The 18291-nt window shown below is 41.2% G+C and overlaps 1 protein-coding gene across 1 annotated transcript in view; it reads left to right on the forward strand.

Annotated features, from left to right (window-relative positions):
• Window positions 1-16320, forward strand: part of grm6a (glutamate receptor, metabotropic 6a) — a 35373-nt gene extending 19053 nt beyond the window's left edge. Inside the window, exons 5-12 of the mRNA XM_042099290.1 lie at window positions 821-975; window positions 1423-1563; window positions 1783-1983; window positions 4142-4281; window positions 4531-5154; window positions 9486-9797; window positions 12814-13052; window positions 16237-16320. Of these exons, the coding sequence (XP_041955224.1) occupies window positions 821-975; window positions 1423-1563; window positions 1783-1983; window positions 4142-4281; window positions 4531-5154; window positions 9486-9797; window positions 12814-13052; window positions 16237-16240 (1816 nt within the window). The 3' untranslated portion in view covers window positions 16241-16320. The remainder of the gene's footprint in view (window positions 1-820; window positions 976-1422; window positions 1564-1782; window positions 1984-4141; window positions 4282-4530; window positions 5155-9485; window positions 9798-12813; window positions 13053-16236) is intronic.
• The last annotated feature ends 1971 nt before the right edge of the window (window positions 16321-18291 follow it).

Raw genomic sequence — 18291 nt, forward strand, 5'->3', positions numbered from 1 at the left:
ATGAATTAACCAATTAAAAACACATACAGAGATCAATTCATCAACTGATCAGTTGGTCTATTATTCATTCAGTCACTTTAGGAAAATGGATCAACCCATACCACTGCTTTGTACACACAGTCACAGCGTCCTTGTGTAATGGGCAGCGTATCAAACCCGAGAGATACAGTAATGACACATCTCTCTAATGTGTTCACACTCCGTCCAGCCTCTGCTATCCTCCTCATTAAAGCACATCAGTTGCCGGAAAGGATGAAGGGCTGCTGGATAGTGTAATATGAAGTGTCAATCCCACCCTGGTATTAATTGCGTCTGATGAATGAGGATTCGTCCTAATTAGATGCCTGTTGGCTATCATCATCTCTCAACCATGTGTTTTCCATATACAATATAACACATGAATCTTTATTTTGTTGAGATTAGATTTTAATAGCATAGACTTTATTTACTTTGTTTGAAATTAAATGTCTGGAATGTGTTTGTTGTACATGTTGGTAGAGTTGTAATTCTAAGTGGTAACATGGATTGTTGTGGAATATCGCAGATTGTTTATGGCTTTGCCCCTCCATACTACTTACTATTGCACAGCTATGAAAGAAATGAGTTTATCCACCTCAAGGTTCATGTGTGCAACCTGGAAACTCTTTATATAGTGCATTATATAGTGAATAACTATATAGAGTTTATCCGCTACACAAAGCACTATATAGTGAAATAGTGAATATTTCCAATAGGCTATTGCTATAGTCTTCAGAGCAGAGTGGTTGTTTGGGAGATGGGGGTCACCCCCTAACTCACTTCCGGTTCCTCTCTTACACAGACGGGTCCTGGATGCAGCAAAGAAGGCAAACCTCACGGGTCACTTCCTGTTTGTGGGCTCTGACAGCTGGGGAGCAAAAATCTCACCAATCCTGGACCAGGAGGACATGGCAGAAGGAGCTGTCACCATCCTCCCCAAAAGAGCCTCCATTGATGGTAAGGAGGATTAGAGGAGTAACTAACTGCTGCTGATATACTGATGTTACTACTGCTGAGCTAACAAGTTTGAAATTGTGTTTAAAAAAGAAATGGTGTCAGAATAACTGAAGTCAATATAGTAGTCTAATAAATTTAATTCTGTGGCTTATCTTGTTAATGTCTTTTAATATTTTGGAATCAGAACATACAACTGGCTTTCTAACCAGCTCAGTTTTGCTCTAGTACTAAGGGCTTGTGTCCCGCACAAGGATTAAGCCTACAAGCCACAAGCTTTAAGTTGTACACTAACATATTTTTTTCTCAATGGAGATCTCCATTGAAATTCTCTTTTAGTCCAGGGCTAGGCATTAATCTATGTATGGGAAACTGGCCCTTAGAGACATAGGGATGAGACGAAACAGTAGGCTAGAGTTCTATGTTCTCATGCTTGTTCCTTTACTGCAGGTTTTGACCAGTACTTTACCACCAGATCTCTGGAGAACAACCGCAGGAACATCTGGTTTGCAGAGTTCTGGGAAGATGATTTCAGATGTAAACTGACACGGCCAGGCATAAAGATCGATAGTGAAAAGAAAAAATGTACAGGTAAGGAATGTATTGGATGCACGTATATTTCATATATTTTGAGGATTACTCTAACAACCTATTTCTCTCTGTGTCTCTGTCTCCCATACACTGTCACACACACACACACACACACAAACACTCTGGAACTGTTTCTCCATTTATCTATTTGCTTCTCTGTTCTCTGTCGTCTTTTCTCTCTCTCCATCTATAATTCTCTCTGTGTGCTTCCCATTGTAGGTAATGAGAGGATAGGCCGTGACTCCCCTTACGAGCAGGAAGGGAAAGTGCAGTTTGTGATTGACGCGGTCTACGCCATGGCCCACGCTCTGCACAACATGCACCTGGACCTCTGCCCAGGCTCCACGGGGGTCTGTGACAAGATGGACCCAGTGGAGGGACGCTTGTTGCTTAAATACATACGCTCGGTGAACTTCAATGGTGAGGACCCAAAATAGCAGCTAATCTATGTTATCTAACACGTTCAGAGAACCGACAATTATCAGTGTGCCAAATCCTGGCACAGAATGATGCCGTTGCTAACATCCTTTCTTTTTTTTTTGCAGACTGTAGATAAACACAATATGTTTGATTTTTTTGTTTCCTTGTTACGTGTCGTATGATTTATGAGAATAAGATGACATGGTTTCTGTTACGGCTATAGGATTTCTTTCTGGTTACAGGATTTGATTTAGATTTTTGATTGAAGTTGAGAGTAATCCATGATTCATCTGTAGATTCAAATTCGCAGCACACACAAAAATAAGAACATAAACACAGAAGCCATGAACAACAACAGCAGCAGCAACAACATCATTTTCACGTATTTAGTATCAGTGATAAATACACGATTGGTTGCTAATTCCTTTGACATATATGTGTACTTAAGCAATAATCTTGAAACGGCACCCTTTGGTATGCGGCTCTGGTTGTTTTTAAGCGAGATGGATGTATCTGCAGTCTGCAGAAGTTTTTTTTCTCTCCACTAATGGCCCTGGCTGTCTCAGTATCAGCAAAGCTGTGGCACTGGTCTGAGGGTGAGAAACCCTCTTTACTGACAAGTAGGAGCTCTGCCGAGAGGACACGTCTGTAGTCCCACTCTTATTCCCCAAATCTCTTTATCTCCACATTTCTCTTGCATGCTCTTTCTGTCTCCCCCTCTTTCTTTTTCTCTCACTCCCTCTCTGTGTCTCCCCCTTTTTCTCTTGCTCTGGAACTATAGGAACCCATCCCCTTTCCCCTTTAAGAACCTTGGGTTTTAGCTCATTTGAAAAATAATATATTTCTCCTTTGGTGGGTAAGAGGCTTTCGATGAAATGGATTCCTATTAAGACTTCCCCCTCTGTGCCAGTATGGTGTTTAGTATGTGTGTGTGTGTGTGTGTATGTGTGTGTCTGTCTGTGTGTGTGTGTGTGTGTGTGTGTGTGTGTGTGTGTGTGTGTGTGTGTGTGTGTGTGCGTGTGTGCGTATGTGTGTGTGTGTGTGTGAGCACGTGTTTGCGTCTCTTCCAAAATAATGGGGGGAGACGGGAGTAAAAAAAACTCAGATGGGAATGCCTTAGGGGGATCAGTTGAACAAGCAATGTGCGTTACAGGAGAGAGAGAACAAGCGAGTGAAAGAGAGAGGAGCAGTGGAGGGGAGGATGGGGAGGTGGTGGCAGAAACGGAGGAGAGAAAAAAACAGTTAAGACCTCATTTTCATGCTGGCATGCCAGATGAGGCAGCCGTCATCTTTTGGAGAGGAAACACCTCTCGTGTTTCACCGCCACTGCTGCACGAATGCTGAGGTTGCTTATCAGTGATTAGAGAGGACAATCTCCTGGCAGGGCTGCAATGACGCCCGCACAAAATCAGAGATGCGCCTCGGAGGAAAATGCAACCCCACCGAGAGCATTGTGTTCAGCACCACATCTCCACACCTTCATCCCCATTCAGAGGCTGGATTCTGCTGATGTTCCCGGGTGCAGGCTTTCAGCGCGAGCTCCTATTCAACATATGTTTTCCTTTTTATGGAGGTTGGGGCAGGAGAGGACTTGATTGAAGTTTAAAAATAGATGTCAGCAGTGTATATAATATTAAACTAGTTAGGGTATGCATGACTGAAGATGACGGGAGCATCCATAGCTAACAGCTGGTGGTGCTGAGAGGTTAATGTGCATGCAGGGCTCAGAGGGCCAGGGCCAGGGCCTGAGGCTGGAGCTGAGCTGGAGTTGGAGCTGAGCTGGAACTGGAGCTGGGGCTGAGCTGGGGCTGGGTTTGGGGTTGGGCTAGGATGGGATGGGATAGGATGGGAGGGTTAAGAAAGGGAAGTACAGGAGTGGCATTCCCCTAGTCTCACATGCACATTATGCCCAGGATGATACTTCCAAGACTTCAAGAGTGAGATATTACATCTGGCACATCGTACAAGTTGCTGCTGTATTTTAGCAAATATACTTTTACAATGTATAACCTCAAACCAAACAGGGGAGGGCCCAGAGGCAGAGAGCTTTGTGTCAACAGTGTGGATCCCTGCTGCGTTCTGGCAGATGGGATGTGGAGTGGTTGCTGGTTCTCTTTGTAGCTGATGTTGTGTGTGATTTGGATTTGTGTTTGTGCAGGTAGTGCAGGCACTGGGGTCTTGTTTAATGAAAATGGAGATGCACCAGGACGTTATGACATCTTTCAGTACCAGATGACCAATATCACCAGCCCTGGGTATAAAGCCATCGGCCAGTGGACCAATCACCTGCGACTCAATGTAAATGGCTGCACATTTACACAGCTTGCATAGTTTTGTGCACACTACACTTTGTTCACCCATTCAAGTCTAGTCTCCATAAAATGGTTAAGGCCATTTTTGTCATAGCCATAACCATCCCTAAAACCTCTCTCTCTCTCTCTCTCTCTCTACTACCTGTCTCTCTCTCTCTCTCCCTCTGTCTTTCTATCTCCCTGCCCCACCCCTCTCTTTCTGTCTCCTTCTTTCTGTCTCCCTTTCTCTGTCCAGCTGGAGGAGATGCAGTGGTCAGGGGGCATCCGTACGGTGCCCGACTCCGTCTGCAGCTTCCCCTGCAACCCGGGCGAGCGCAAGAAGATGGTGAAAGGCGTCCCGTGCTGCTGGCACTGTGAGCTGTGCGACGGCTACCTCTACCAGTTGGACGAGTTCAACTGCGAGGCGTGCCCATTCAACATGCGCCCCACGACCAACCGCACCGGGTGCCGGCCCACGCCGATTATTAAGCTGGAGTGGCACTCGCCGTGGGCCATCATCCCCGTCTTTATCGCCATCCTGGGCATCATCGCCACCTCCTTTGTGGTGGTCACCTTTGTGCGCTTCAACGACACGCCCATTGTGCGGGCGGCGGGCCGCGAGCTCAGCTACGTGCTGCTGACGGGCATCTTCCTCATCTACCTCATCACCTTCCTGATGATTGCCGAGCCGGACGTGGGGGTGTGTGCTTTTCGGCGCCTCCTGCTGGGCCTGGGCATGTGCATCACCTACTCGGCCATGCTCACCAAGACCAACCGCATCTACCGCATCTTCGAGCAGGGCAAGAAGTCCGTCACACCGCCCAAGTTCATCAGCCCCACCTCACAGCTGGTCATCACCTTCATCCTCATCTCCGTGCAGGTGCGTGTGGTAACACACACACACACACACACACACCCACACACACACACACACACACACACACACACACACACACACACAAAGGCCCTCGCCAACATATGATGACAGACACAATTAACACTGTCATGTACTAACATAGAACACACACACACAAACACATTCATGTCATACACCTATATGAAGTACACACATTGAAAGCCAGACATACATATAGATATCATATATTTTAACACTTCAGGTTTTAACACCCCTTTGGATTTCAGAGCAAAGCAACATCAAGTGACATGAGCAAATATTGTGAAAGGTTGTTATGTAACCATAACACGCTGTCATCCACACATAGAAATACACACACACACAAACACACACACATGCACTCACACTCACACTCATACACACACGTTGGTGCACACACTCACACACAGAGAAGTGCATATAACAGCTCTGATTGATGTCATGGTGAAATGACGATGTGGAAAACTGGTGATGTCCTTGTTTGTGGGTCAAGTCCCACTTTGAATATTAGAGGGATTTGGAGCAGATGTGTATTTGTGCGTGACAGGTATTGTGTATCAGATTTGCATTTTTTTGTTTGTGTGCTCTCAAGTATCATATGTTCCCCCCCCCCCAAATGTTAAATTATGACTTATGTGACTTATGTGAGACTGAATATGCACCACCTCCCCTCATGAGACATGAATGCACCTGTGTGTCATGCTCCATATGTTCATTAAGGCTTCAAGGTAAGTATTCTGTCAGAATCTGCTGCTGCCTCAGTGTATTAGAGGGTTCAGTCCTCATGTGCTTCCATCACATGAGGACAGGTGCAGTCAGATCAGGTAAGCTCATGAAGGCAAAAACCTCATACCCCCCCCCCCCTCCACACACACCACAGACCCCAGACTCTACAACTCTAAGAGATGATTTCACTTGGCATACAAGCCTTCCCACTGATGATTGAATGTGTGCACTCCGTGGAAAAATGGTGATTGTTAAAGACCCCATTTTTTGTAGTTTGAGCTTAAGCTGGAGCATAATGCGGCCGATGAGCCTGTGGAAAATGGAGGAGTGCTGCTCGCTAGCTGAGAGGAGATTAGCAGCGTCGGGATTGACAGCGGAACAGTTCCTCACACCCCTCCTCCAGCACGCGATCACAGATGTGTCACAGGGACCCTCGGCGAGCGAGCGAGCTCGACTCCACCGAGTACGGTGACAGGAACATCTGTCTCCTCCGTAGCTTGCGTCTGCTTTGCCTTTTACCTTCCTACACCCCCTAAAGCTGAACAAAAACTTTTCACTAGAAGTAGTGAAAAAGTACACTGCTTTTCACCTTCCTACCAGAAAGAGTACTGTCTCCACTCTTTCTGGTAGGGAAGTGTTAATTTTAGGTGTTGAATCCTCAGTTTACTCGCTTGCAACTTTTCTGCCGTCACAGATGTTTTCTATTCTACATCTGTTTGGCTATCCTTTTTTCCCTGTTGTAAAATGTCTTTTGACTGGGAGCTTGTAGATTGGCTGTGTTTGAAGAGGTTGAATTCCAATTCTTTGTCTGATGGATAGTTAATCCATCCATAATACAGGATTACATTGTGTCAAAACTGAAAAACAGTGTAAAACATGGATTGTCTAGGGCTCTTTTGCTATAAGTTTACACTTGCAATTCATCTAAATTATACACCATATACTTAACTATCATAGACTCCCTACTATGTACTTGCAAAGTTTTTGACTCAATTTGTGGTTTTTCTGTTGTCAGTTGTAAGTCTGTTTCTTGCTGTATTATACTTTCAGTGCATTCTGCTGTATAATGTAATATGCATGCCCTTACAAAAAAAGAAGTTTATGGAAGTATACTTTTTTGAACAAAAAAAGAAAAAGTAAGTATATGTATAGTTTACTTTTTGTGCACTGATCAGAGGTATACTAAATTGAAATACTTAGCTTATACTGAGAAGTATGCATAAAGGTTTAAGTGTATCTAACCTATACTTGATACTTAAGTATACTTGGCATATACTGACAGAAAAGTCTAAGTATATTTACTTGTACTTGTAGCCAGGGACTGATCTTTGCAGATCTTTTGCTTACTGTTCTTTGCTGCATGACTGACTTTAATATTACCCTTCTGTAAAGACTCTGTTTGGGTTAAAACTGGGTTGGGTTGACTACTTAAAGTCTAACTCCAGAGTAAAAACAATCTAGGGTCTATCTACGGTAGTTAACAACTTCAAACTTTTGATTGAGAGCAAAATTACGTTAATTGCTGGCATTTTGAGCAAGACTGTTAATTTGCATTATCACTGAATAGCCTTACAGTGATGCTAACCGGTCAGAGTGCCACATCGCTATTTTATACTGTACCATTAACAATGCTCAACATTACACTTCTGTGGTAGTGTGGTGAGGGTTTCTACAGACAAACCAAAGTATTGTGAACTTTGAAAGTCTACAGAGGTTATAACAAGACTATGCCTGTATCTGTAGGAAGAAAATTCCATGGCTTCCTGGTGCAGTATCGTCAAATCAGTGGGCTCGTTCGATCATGCAGTGCTGCACAGATCTAGCTGAATCTTTCAATACAACCATGCCTTACGTTTAGCAGAAAGCAACAGAGCATGTAAAAAAAACATGTTCTTTATTCAGATTATGTGTTGTGAATTTTTGTAGATGTAGTCCATGGGTAGTGTTTATATTAGTGAACTCTGAAACTACTTAAAGGGCAGTTAAAAGTATGCTTCAAGTATAAAAATAATACCTGAATGGAAACCTGGTAGTATACTTTAAAAGTAGCATGTGAAGTCCATATAAAAGAAACTTACAAGTGTACTTGCAGTTAAAAACTATTTATTACAGTGCATGAAAATGCACTGTACTGTTCTTCCTAGGCTTCTTCTTCTTATTATTCTTCTTCTTCTTCTAACGCAATTAATGCAGCTTCAACCGTTTAACGTAGAAACTTCATTCAAACTATGTTACGTTAGTTAAGGTCTAAGGTCTTACTTAGGACATCTGGGCAATGTATTTTTCATCTTTGTAACTTTTATACTTTTTAAACTATTTATTAAAAACTACTCAAAATTTCCCCATAGACTTAACATTAGGCTGATGACATCACAATGGACTAATTAACTTGATTTGCACCTGTTTTAACTTCCAGCTGCTCATCTAGGCCCCATCAAAGAATCAGTTCAACTGATTGCACCTGTATCAACTGCTTTCTGCTGAACTAGGCCAACTCTCTCTGTGACTCTCCATTATAAGGCACATTTCATCCAACTTTCTATCCATTCATCCTCTTCAAACCATTCACTCATCCACCCATTAAACTATCCATCAACATCCATTAAACCATCTGCCTATCAACATCCATTCAACTTTCTGTCTATCAACATCCATTACACTATCTACATTTTTTAAACTATATACTCTGTCTCAGGCTTTAAGCATACAATATGGCTCTATTAAGACTGCCGTTAAGCAATTAGAATCCTAGGCCAGGTGGCCAGGCTATAGTAAACCTCATCTACCTAGTTCAGTCATTCCAACTATTAAACCTCATCTACCTAGCAAATAATTTAACCTTTTAAACTATTCACCTATTTAACTGTTCAATCATTCCAACTATATTAAACCTTATCTACCTAGTTCAGTCATTTCAACTATATGAAACCTCATCTACCTAGCAAATAATTTAACCTTTTACACTATCCACCTATTTAACTGTTCAGTCATTCCAACTATATTAAACCTCATCTACCTAGTTCAGTCATTCCAACTATATTAAATTTCATCTACCTAGCAAATAATTTAACCTTTTAAACTATCCACCTATTTAACTGTTCAGTCATTCCAACTATATTAAACCTCATCTACCTAGTTCATTCATTCCAACTATATTAAACCTCATCATGTTGGTTGCCAATTAGCACATCATCTGTTTTAATGATATATATCACACCATATGTTTTGCATTTTAATGCACTGGTAATTCCCTGGAATTGCGTTTTCTAGTTATTATTATAAATCGTCCGAACCCAACTCCTCCTGACCCTGTCGAAGTGTCCTTTAACAAGACACTTAACCCCAAAAGTGCTCCCGATTTGCAAGTTGACACCTTTCATGGCAGCCTGTGCCATCTGTGTGTGTGTGTGAATGTGAGGGATGACATTGCAAAGTGCTTTGAGTGCTCGAGGAGTGGAAAATTGCAAGTTTGCAAGTAAACTTGGGAATTATACTGCAACTGCACTTAAGTTTACTTAATAAAATCAACTTTAAGTATACTTTTTAAAGTAAATGTGTGCTAACATTTATTTGGATATGTGTGTTCCCAGGTGATAGGTGTGTTTGTGTGGTTCGGCGTGGTGCCGCCGCACACCATTGTGGACTACGAGGAGCAGCGGCCACCCAATCCCGAGCTGGCTCGTGGCATCCTCAAGTGCGACATGTCCGACCTGTCGCTCATCTGCTGCCTGAGCTACAGTATCATCCTGATGGTGACCTGCACTGTCTATGCCGTCAAGAGCCGCGGCGTGCCCGAGACCTTCAACGAGGCCAAGCCCATCGGTTTCACCATGTACACCACCTGCATAGTCTGGCTGGCGTTCGTCCCCATCTTCTTTGGCACAGCACAATCCACTGAGAAGGTATCTGTAAAGCACACAGAAGGTGGCCATTTTATAGTATCTTAACACATTTGTGATCAAATAAGAATATCCATACCATACCATTGCCATCTTGAGTGTTTTGGGAAGATGTATGAGGGTAGTTTCACCCTCATCAGAGAATTACATGCCACCTATTGTGGATGTTGCAGCATGCACATTTTGGCATGTACAAAATGAGCACACACTCCATAGCCCTCCAAAACCTATGGCATTTTGATGTGTGGCCTACACCTTACTTTTTGTTGAAGAAGTTGTTGTAGTTAGATTCAGGTAGAGTTGAGCGTAGGGTTGCAAAATTCTGGGAATTTTCAAAGTTGGAAACTTTCCATGGGAATTAACAGGAATATATGGGAATTAACAGGAATAAACGGGAATTAATGGGAATAAACTGGGAATTTTTAATATGGCAAGTTAGTCTATAACAGGGAACTTAAGTAGTAGTTGTAGTGGACAAAACCCCATCTTGCAGTCTAATATTAGTTAAAACAACCTGATTTAATACAGTTTCAGTCGAATTTCTACCCTGCACATAATGTCAATCACATGCGCACAGCAATTGGCATAGGCTGCTAGACATAAAGGAAACCTATGGTGCGTTCATATGCATGGGGAAAAAATGTTCCAACCAATTGGATTTTGTTGTTGAGTGGTGTGGTGTATCTTGGGCAGTTCAGTGTTGCTAGTTTAGCACGCTAGTAAACCATAGGCAAAGAATGGGATTCCCGCTAGCATGCTAGCTAGCTTTATATGCTAAGCTAAGCGAAAATACCAACATACAATTCATATTGCTTATTACAAAACAAAATGTTAATGTTTGTATACGAAACAGTTTGTATGAATTACCCAAAATTCCCAGTTAATTCCCGTAAATTCCCATTAATTCCCATAATTTCCTGTAATTCCATGAAAGTTTCCAATTTGGAATATTTCCAAAATTCCCCAACTTAACTTCCCATGGTAAGTTTCCGGAAATTTACCGGAAATGTTCCGCCCCTAGTTGAGCGCCCACCATTTCAGCCCTTATTACCTTCATACATCTTCCCAATCGCCACACACTCCTCCCTGAGCAGTCCTGTGAGCCGGCACTGAAGAATGGCACTGGAATCCACAAAGAAAATGCTGCTGCATGTGTGAGCAACCTCCAACCACTCACAGACTGGCTACATATAGGGAGGATTACATGGCTAGTTAGCCCGGGCCTCTGACCCTATTGAAGTGTGCAGCAATCACTAATCCAAGCAGGGCAGTCAAAAATCCACAGGCACACACCAGCCACCACCAAGAGTCCCGCTTTCTCTCTCTCTCTCTCTCTCTCTCTCTCTCTCTCTCTCTCTCTCTCTCCACCATCAAACTCCCTCCGCAGCTCCTCGGGTTTCATGCATTAAGTGCCTCCCCCGTAAGAGGATTCCCTGGGGTCTCTTCCTCTGGGTTACCCCATCTGCAAGTGGATGACCAAGTCTCTTGCTAAGACATGCATAGATGAGTGTTGCATGTCTTGAAAGATGAGCTAACCGCAAGCACACCCACACAAGTTGATGAATTATGTAAGAAATGTCATGTTTCGTGTCCTGATGATTGGACTTGCTGTAATTTAGTGAACATCTCACCACAAAGCAAAGGAACCTACTGTCAGCAGTACAGTACTTTCATTCTATCAGAAAATGATGATTAACTTTTATTATTACACATATTCAGCTGCACAAACCTTTCATCAGAAATGTTCATGGTCATTTTGTAGCATAAAATTGTGTTCCAAACCACACTTCTTTCCAAGGATTTTCCAATGAGTCAACCTCTATTCACACCAATGCAGAAATTTCAGTAAATGGCTGTTTTCATAAATAGTTAAGCACTTAAGTAGAAATTTATGTAAAATGCTTTCCATTGTAAATGCAGGCATTGAAGTAGGGAACAACCTGCCAAGCTCCCGATAACAAGTTGAAGTTGCATTGCGAAACATTTTTTTTTTCTTCTTCTATTGAGGCGTCCTTTGATATGGCAATGAGATGACGCGAAAGGGTGAATGAGGCACATGAAAAAGGAATGAGAGAGCGACCGAGAGAGAAACAGAGAACAAAAAAATCGTTTCATTTTTCCCTTTATCTCCACAACACACACTATGACATGGAGACAGGAGCTGTTCAACCCAACAGCACTGTTCCGGGAGCTTAATTGTGGGTGCAGGTTGATGGGTGGGGGGGACTGTGTGGGAGCTTAGAAACAATGTCTTTAGCCATCTTAATAAACCTGAGTGCTTCCCACAGTGAGGAATTAGGAATTAGGGCATTAGTAGCTGCAGTGCTGTGGCATTCACCATCCAGGTAGCCACTCACAGATGCATCCAGATGTATTTACTCCCAGTCAACCGGCCACAAATATCCACTGGCATACTATATATGTATGCTGCATTTGTCATGCTGGGGATGTGACGTAACCCTTGGCAAGTATTTGTGAAAATGTGTATTTGATCACACCCCCCACCCCCCTTTCCATTCCTTTCTCCAAGCCCCATGCTGCACTGTAGCATTGTGTGCGGATTTCCAGCATCCCACTCTGGCTGTTTAGCTCTTGGTGGGCTTAGATGTGGGTGTGTGGATTTGTTGAAACTCGGTGCCTATGCTCTCCTGAAGAACCCAATGGCTTTCCCACTTGGGGGGTTAATACTGCAGGCAAGTGAAGCAAAGCAAAGCAAAAAAACCAAAGAAGGAGTCAAATCAGAAACCAAGACCAAGACCAGGCCATTTTCTCCAATTATGGTATATCAAGAAATTACCTTTAAAACTGCATCAGTAGTGCATACTACTGCACTGTAATCTCCCACATGCACAGTCTCCAAGGGCTTAGCATGTGATTAAACCCTTTTGAACTCTTCTGTAGTACAAAGATCAAGCATTTAATTCAGAGATGAATCAAAGTCGATCTGTACACTTGTAAGTAGCTTTTGATTAAAAACACGCATGCCGAATGGATAAATATGAACTCCTCTGCTCCCTAGATGTACATCCAGACGACCACTCTGACTGTGTCCATGAGCCTGAGTGCCTCGGTGTCGCTGGGGATGCTCTACGTGCCCAAGGTGTACGTCATCATCTTCCACCCGGAGCAGAACGTCCAGAAGCGTAAGCGCAGCTTCAAGTCGGTGGTGCAGGCGGCCACCATGTCCACACGCCTTTCCCAGAAGTCCATCAACGAGAAGCAAAACGGGGAGACCAAAATTGAGCCCGACAGGACACAGTAGGTCACTTTTTCAGGAGGAGGGGTGATGTCTGTCTTTATTCTATTATTATCCCAGCCTTAATAAAGTGTTCTGTCCCTTTAGAGATGTCACCACAACATGATATCAGTATCACTCAAACGGCCTCAGCCTCATTTCTGACATCATGTTGATCACATCTCTCATATATTTTCAATCTTTTCAAAATTCAATCTTCCTGTGGGATTTCTTGTGATTCTGCATGCAGGGCAAATATACAAGCTGACAAAAAAGGAAATTAGACTTTTCTATTTCACTTCACAAGATCTGGTGTTACAGAAATGTGAATACCATTGGGCAATATCATATATCAAATAAAGTGGTCAAAACTGGATTTAAAATAAAATATGACGATGGAATATATCTGTCAATAAAAGCTGTCTCTATTAAATACACCTTAACCTTTTGAAGAATATATATTGTTCAAATCCTGCCTTTTTTGTTGTTCATTATGATCATCATCATCATCATCATATCTCTCTTCTCTCTCTCTCTCTCTCTTTTGCTCTCTCTCTCACTCTTTCACTTGTCACTTTTCTCTCTAAGCCTCTATGTTTATCTCCTTCTCTCTTGCTCTCTCTTTCTTGCTCTCTGTCTTTCTTCTCTCCCTCTAAATCTCTGCAAAGCCCTTTTGGGTTTATTTTCCACTTTCCCCCTATCTCTATAGTACACTCTCACTCTCCTTAACGAATGAAATTTCAGGCAGCTCATCTCATTACTACACTATTATTGAGCCCCTTGTAGCAAAAATATTGCTATGCTTGCATGAAATTTTCCCAAAAAGATAATTATTGATGTGAATTTTGGACTATCAGAAGTACAAGCTTTGTTATTATTAAAAGTGAATTATAAATGGAAAAGTGTTATACCTGAGGGTAACGTTGAGAGGGACTGATTCAGCAATTAATTTAGCCCAGTCTTCAGATTAAAATGACTGTGTTGATAAAAAAAAATATTTCCCTCTCCAATTTCAGCATAATTTGAAATTACAGAATCCCTCAAGACAGCTGTCTGACATTTTTCAGAGAATGGTTCTGTTTAAAAATGAACATTGTGGTTATTTTTGTTTCCCTGCCAAAGAGTCCTTTTGTCAACAGACTTTCAGTATATACAAGGAGACATGCCTAAATGAGTCTTTAGACTACCTGAAGCAGCTCCAGCTTTCTAGTCCTCCCTCGTTCACTGGCTTGTCGTTTGTATTTTGTGTGAACTCCGACAGCTGCCAGCCAAATCCCTTTCTAGTGCAATCGTGTGGCATACATTTTGTCATTCTTCGTCACTGTCCCCGCCAAATAAAATGGTAGCTTTTCTAGCTATTAATTAGGGCATGCCACTGCTCATACTGCTCACTGTCCCATTAGGTTTTGCAGTATCTTTGGAACACTTTACCTGTCGACTCTTAAAGGAATTATCCGGAGTAAAATGCACTTTAGATCAATTTACGGATGATTGGGAGTACATACGTTGAGTTGACATCCAAATCATGTCATTCGGATGTGTTTTGAGAAAGTTTGATGTTACCGTTTTTAGTCAAAACTCGTTAGCCTGGAAGTGACGCGGGCATGTCATTTCGCCGCTACAAAACGCTATTTTTATACCTCTTCTACACTTCTACAACATTACACTTACGTGGTAGTGAGTAGAGGGTCCCTAAAGCCAAACCGAAGTATCCCGAGGTCTTTATGTGGTCGGATAGAGAGTCCAGAATGAATTTTATCAAGCCAGTACCTTTCCGGAAATGTTGCCATCTTTGCTGCCATCTTCAGGGGAAAGTCTGTAGGAGTCGATTGCTGAGTGTGGAGTAACACACTCCGAAAATTCACAATTTCGTCGCCGTTTATTTATTTAAAAAAAAACATAGTCCAGTATTTCTTTCGAAATTGAAATGAAGTTGTATGGACTGGACTATGTTTTTAAAAAAAAAAAAAACGGCGACGAAATTGTGAATTTCCAGAGCATGTTACTCCACACTCAGCAATCGACTCCTACGGACTTTCCCCTGAAGATGGCAGCAAAGATGGCAGCAAAGATGGCAACTTTTCCGGAAAGGTACTGGCTTGATGAAATTCATTCTGGACTCTCTATCCGACCACATAAAGACCTCGGGATACTTCGGTTTGGCTTTAGGGACCCTCTACTCACTACCACGTAAGTGTAATGTTGTTTGGAACTGTAGAAGAGGTATAAAAATAGCGTTTTGTAGCGGCGAAATGACATGCCCGCGTAACTTCCAGGCTAACGAGTTTTGACTAAAAACGGTAACCTCGAACTTTCTCAAAACACATCCTAATGACATGATTTGGATGTCAACTCAACGTATGTACTCCCAATCATCCGTAAATTGATCTAAAGTGCATTTTACTCCGGATAATTCCTTTAAGCTATTATTGAGATGATAGACCGTATCATATTTTTAGACAGGATATTGGAAAAGGGAATGCTGCATGACATATTTTTCTTAAAGAAAAATCATAAGTTTGTCTATCTGATGTTAATAACAGTTTCAGGAGACATCTAAATAAAGTCCATTGTTTCCTTCGAGGAAATGATGATGCAACTGTGCCTTTACTCTTACGTGCAACAAGGACAATGGTTTTTATGTCAGATTTTCAGTTTGTGCTTTAGGTTATAGAGTCGGCCAAATGGGAAATCCTTCAACCAAGGCTTATTTCTTGTGATCCAATATTTGCATCTTGACAGGAAATATGGGTAAACGGGTACCAGGCCCTAATATATAGCAATGTGTGAATGGTTCATTGACTCTGAATGGTTGTGCATATCATGAATAACAGCTTGGGGTTAACTTGTGTCTGGTGAAAAAAATGGAATAAATAGCACCATTATGTTCTCATTTTCTGAGACATTGTATACCTAGTGTAAATGGCTTAGTTACTTAATCTTTCATGTCAAGACTATTCTCACCATGTTTTTTGATGTATTTAATATTTGAAGCCAATATGTGTGCCTCTTTTTTGAAGCAATGCCTATTTTGAAGCAATGCATATTTTTCACACTACACTGTGTATAGCTTGCACATATAACTGTATTAAAATAGACTGTCTGCTGGCACCTGAATTGGTGGAAGCTATATTGTACAATGAAATTTAAATGAATGAATTGAACCACACATTGATTCAGTACATATCTTCTGTCTTGTTCTGACAGGTAACCCAAGACGGATTATGTACTATCATAGGCTTGACGACAAATGGACTTTGAGGAGGAGAAGATTGCTGCTGTATACAGTATTAATAGCATAGATAGAATACCCAGATCTTCCGGTGACAGTCAGTGCTGCCTGATGTGTGGCTCATTAAAATAACTATTGTGTGCTAGATTTGGAGGAAACAGATGGAGTAGCACAAAAACCTTTTTTCTTGGTGAAACTTGAAACGCCTCAGAGCACATGTTTGTAAAGACACCATCAAAGGACTCAAGCCTCATTACAACAACTACTACTGTATCTATGAGGATATTGGGAAGCCAAAGTGCAGAGGAATACCCCATGATAGACGGAGGGATTGTTTATCTACTGCTACTGGAGACTGGACACAGCAGCATCTGTTTAGGACTTACATGTCTCTCGCGTCCACTGAAATAGCAGCATGGGCTTTGTGATCTTTTGTTTATTTTGTATTTCTGTGTGTGACTTCAGCCATTTTCTCTGAAGTGGAGGCGACTGCCATTTCACTGAATCCAGTGTTCAATGTTCAAATGAAAAGCACAGTTAGGTTATATGAGAAGAGAAGCAATGCATGGATCTTTTTATTTTTAATTTTTGTAGTGTCCTTAAATTTATAATTTTGAAATGATCCTGAGATGTTAGTCATGAGTGAGCTATTTCCCTACAAGATATAGCATCATGTTTCTCTCATACATATAATTGTATACTCACCATCCATTCAACATTATATGATTATATTAATTCTATCAAGGGAGCGTTACCCATGACAGCACAATGATTATGTTTTCTGAATTGATTAAGTTTATTAATGACAGTACTTTATCCTTTAATTCATAAGCACAATATTTTTGTATTTCCATGACCTCACTGTTTAAAAAAAACATCTAGCATGTGCACAACGTAATTAAGTCCTTAAACCACCTGTAATAATAAATTAAAATATACTGTACATGTCAGATTTCAAGGTTGTAAATATAAACTATAGTTGGGTGAAATGAAATGAAAAAAAAATGCTTATGAGTGCTGGTATATAATTTCTTGTAAGGATGAAAGAAAATGCATGCATGCAAACATTTAATTAGCATTAAACTATGGTGATGTGGAAATGGTCAACAAAGACTTATTTCCGTTTTTGGTTCCTAAATCTGTGTAATGTTTTGCCTACATTAATTTCACTTAGGACATGGTACATGGATCATCCTTATGGGTACTATGTGCTGCACAATGGCTGGTTATTATGGAGCCAAGGGAACAGCATTTAATTATCCTGGCAAACTTGTGGACAAAGTTGTGTTTGACATACAAAGTGTCAGAATAGTCTGGATGACTGATACAGCAGAATATAAAGATATCATATTACTAAGTATGCATAGTTAAACTGGAATACATTTAGTTTAACATACGATTACTTTATAGTTACTTTAAAACAGACACTTTTTTTGGTCAACATAAACCAATCAAGTCCTGTGGCAGATCAATCTTCTCATGTAAATCATATGCCATTAAAGTTAGCTAGATTTCAAGTAGGCCTACAGCTTACAAATCACAAATATCATACTAAGTTTAAGAAGATTTGTCATATCAGGACATGTTTTACTCAATATGGTCATATGGAAAAAAAGAATTTCATTTATTTATTACTTGAATTTGTACATATCTTCAGATTATTCGATTGAGGTTGGGGTGGTAACTGCTATTTTCTTTTTGTACTGTAAGGAACTCAGGTGTTTTAATGTGAACTGAGAACATTCTCCTGATATCATTTTCACATTCATAGGATTGTTGTACTTTAAAAATAAACCCTCTCTTGGATGAGTCTGAGATTTGGGCATAGAGGCATTGCTATGTCTGGTACCATGCATGATAGAATAAATGTTTTAATGAAACACATCTATTGTCTCTTCTATAAAGATAATTAGCCAATAGTATGACAGTGTGGTTGTGTCTGCATCAGTGATCAATCCAAATAAAATAGCTGTTCACATTTTAAAACATTTCTAGATACTGACAACTTGCAAAATAAGATTCATGTACAA

Source organism: Alosa sapidissima, chromosome 7, assembly GCF_018492685.1.
Source record: "Alosa sapidissima isolate fAloSap1 chromosome 7, fAloSap1.pri, whole genome shotgun sequence".
Classification (NCBI taxonomy): domain Eukaryota; kingdom Metazoa; phylum Chordata; class Actinopteri; order Clupeiformes; family Clupeidae; genus Alosa; species Alosa sapidissima.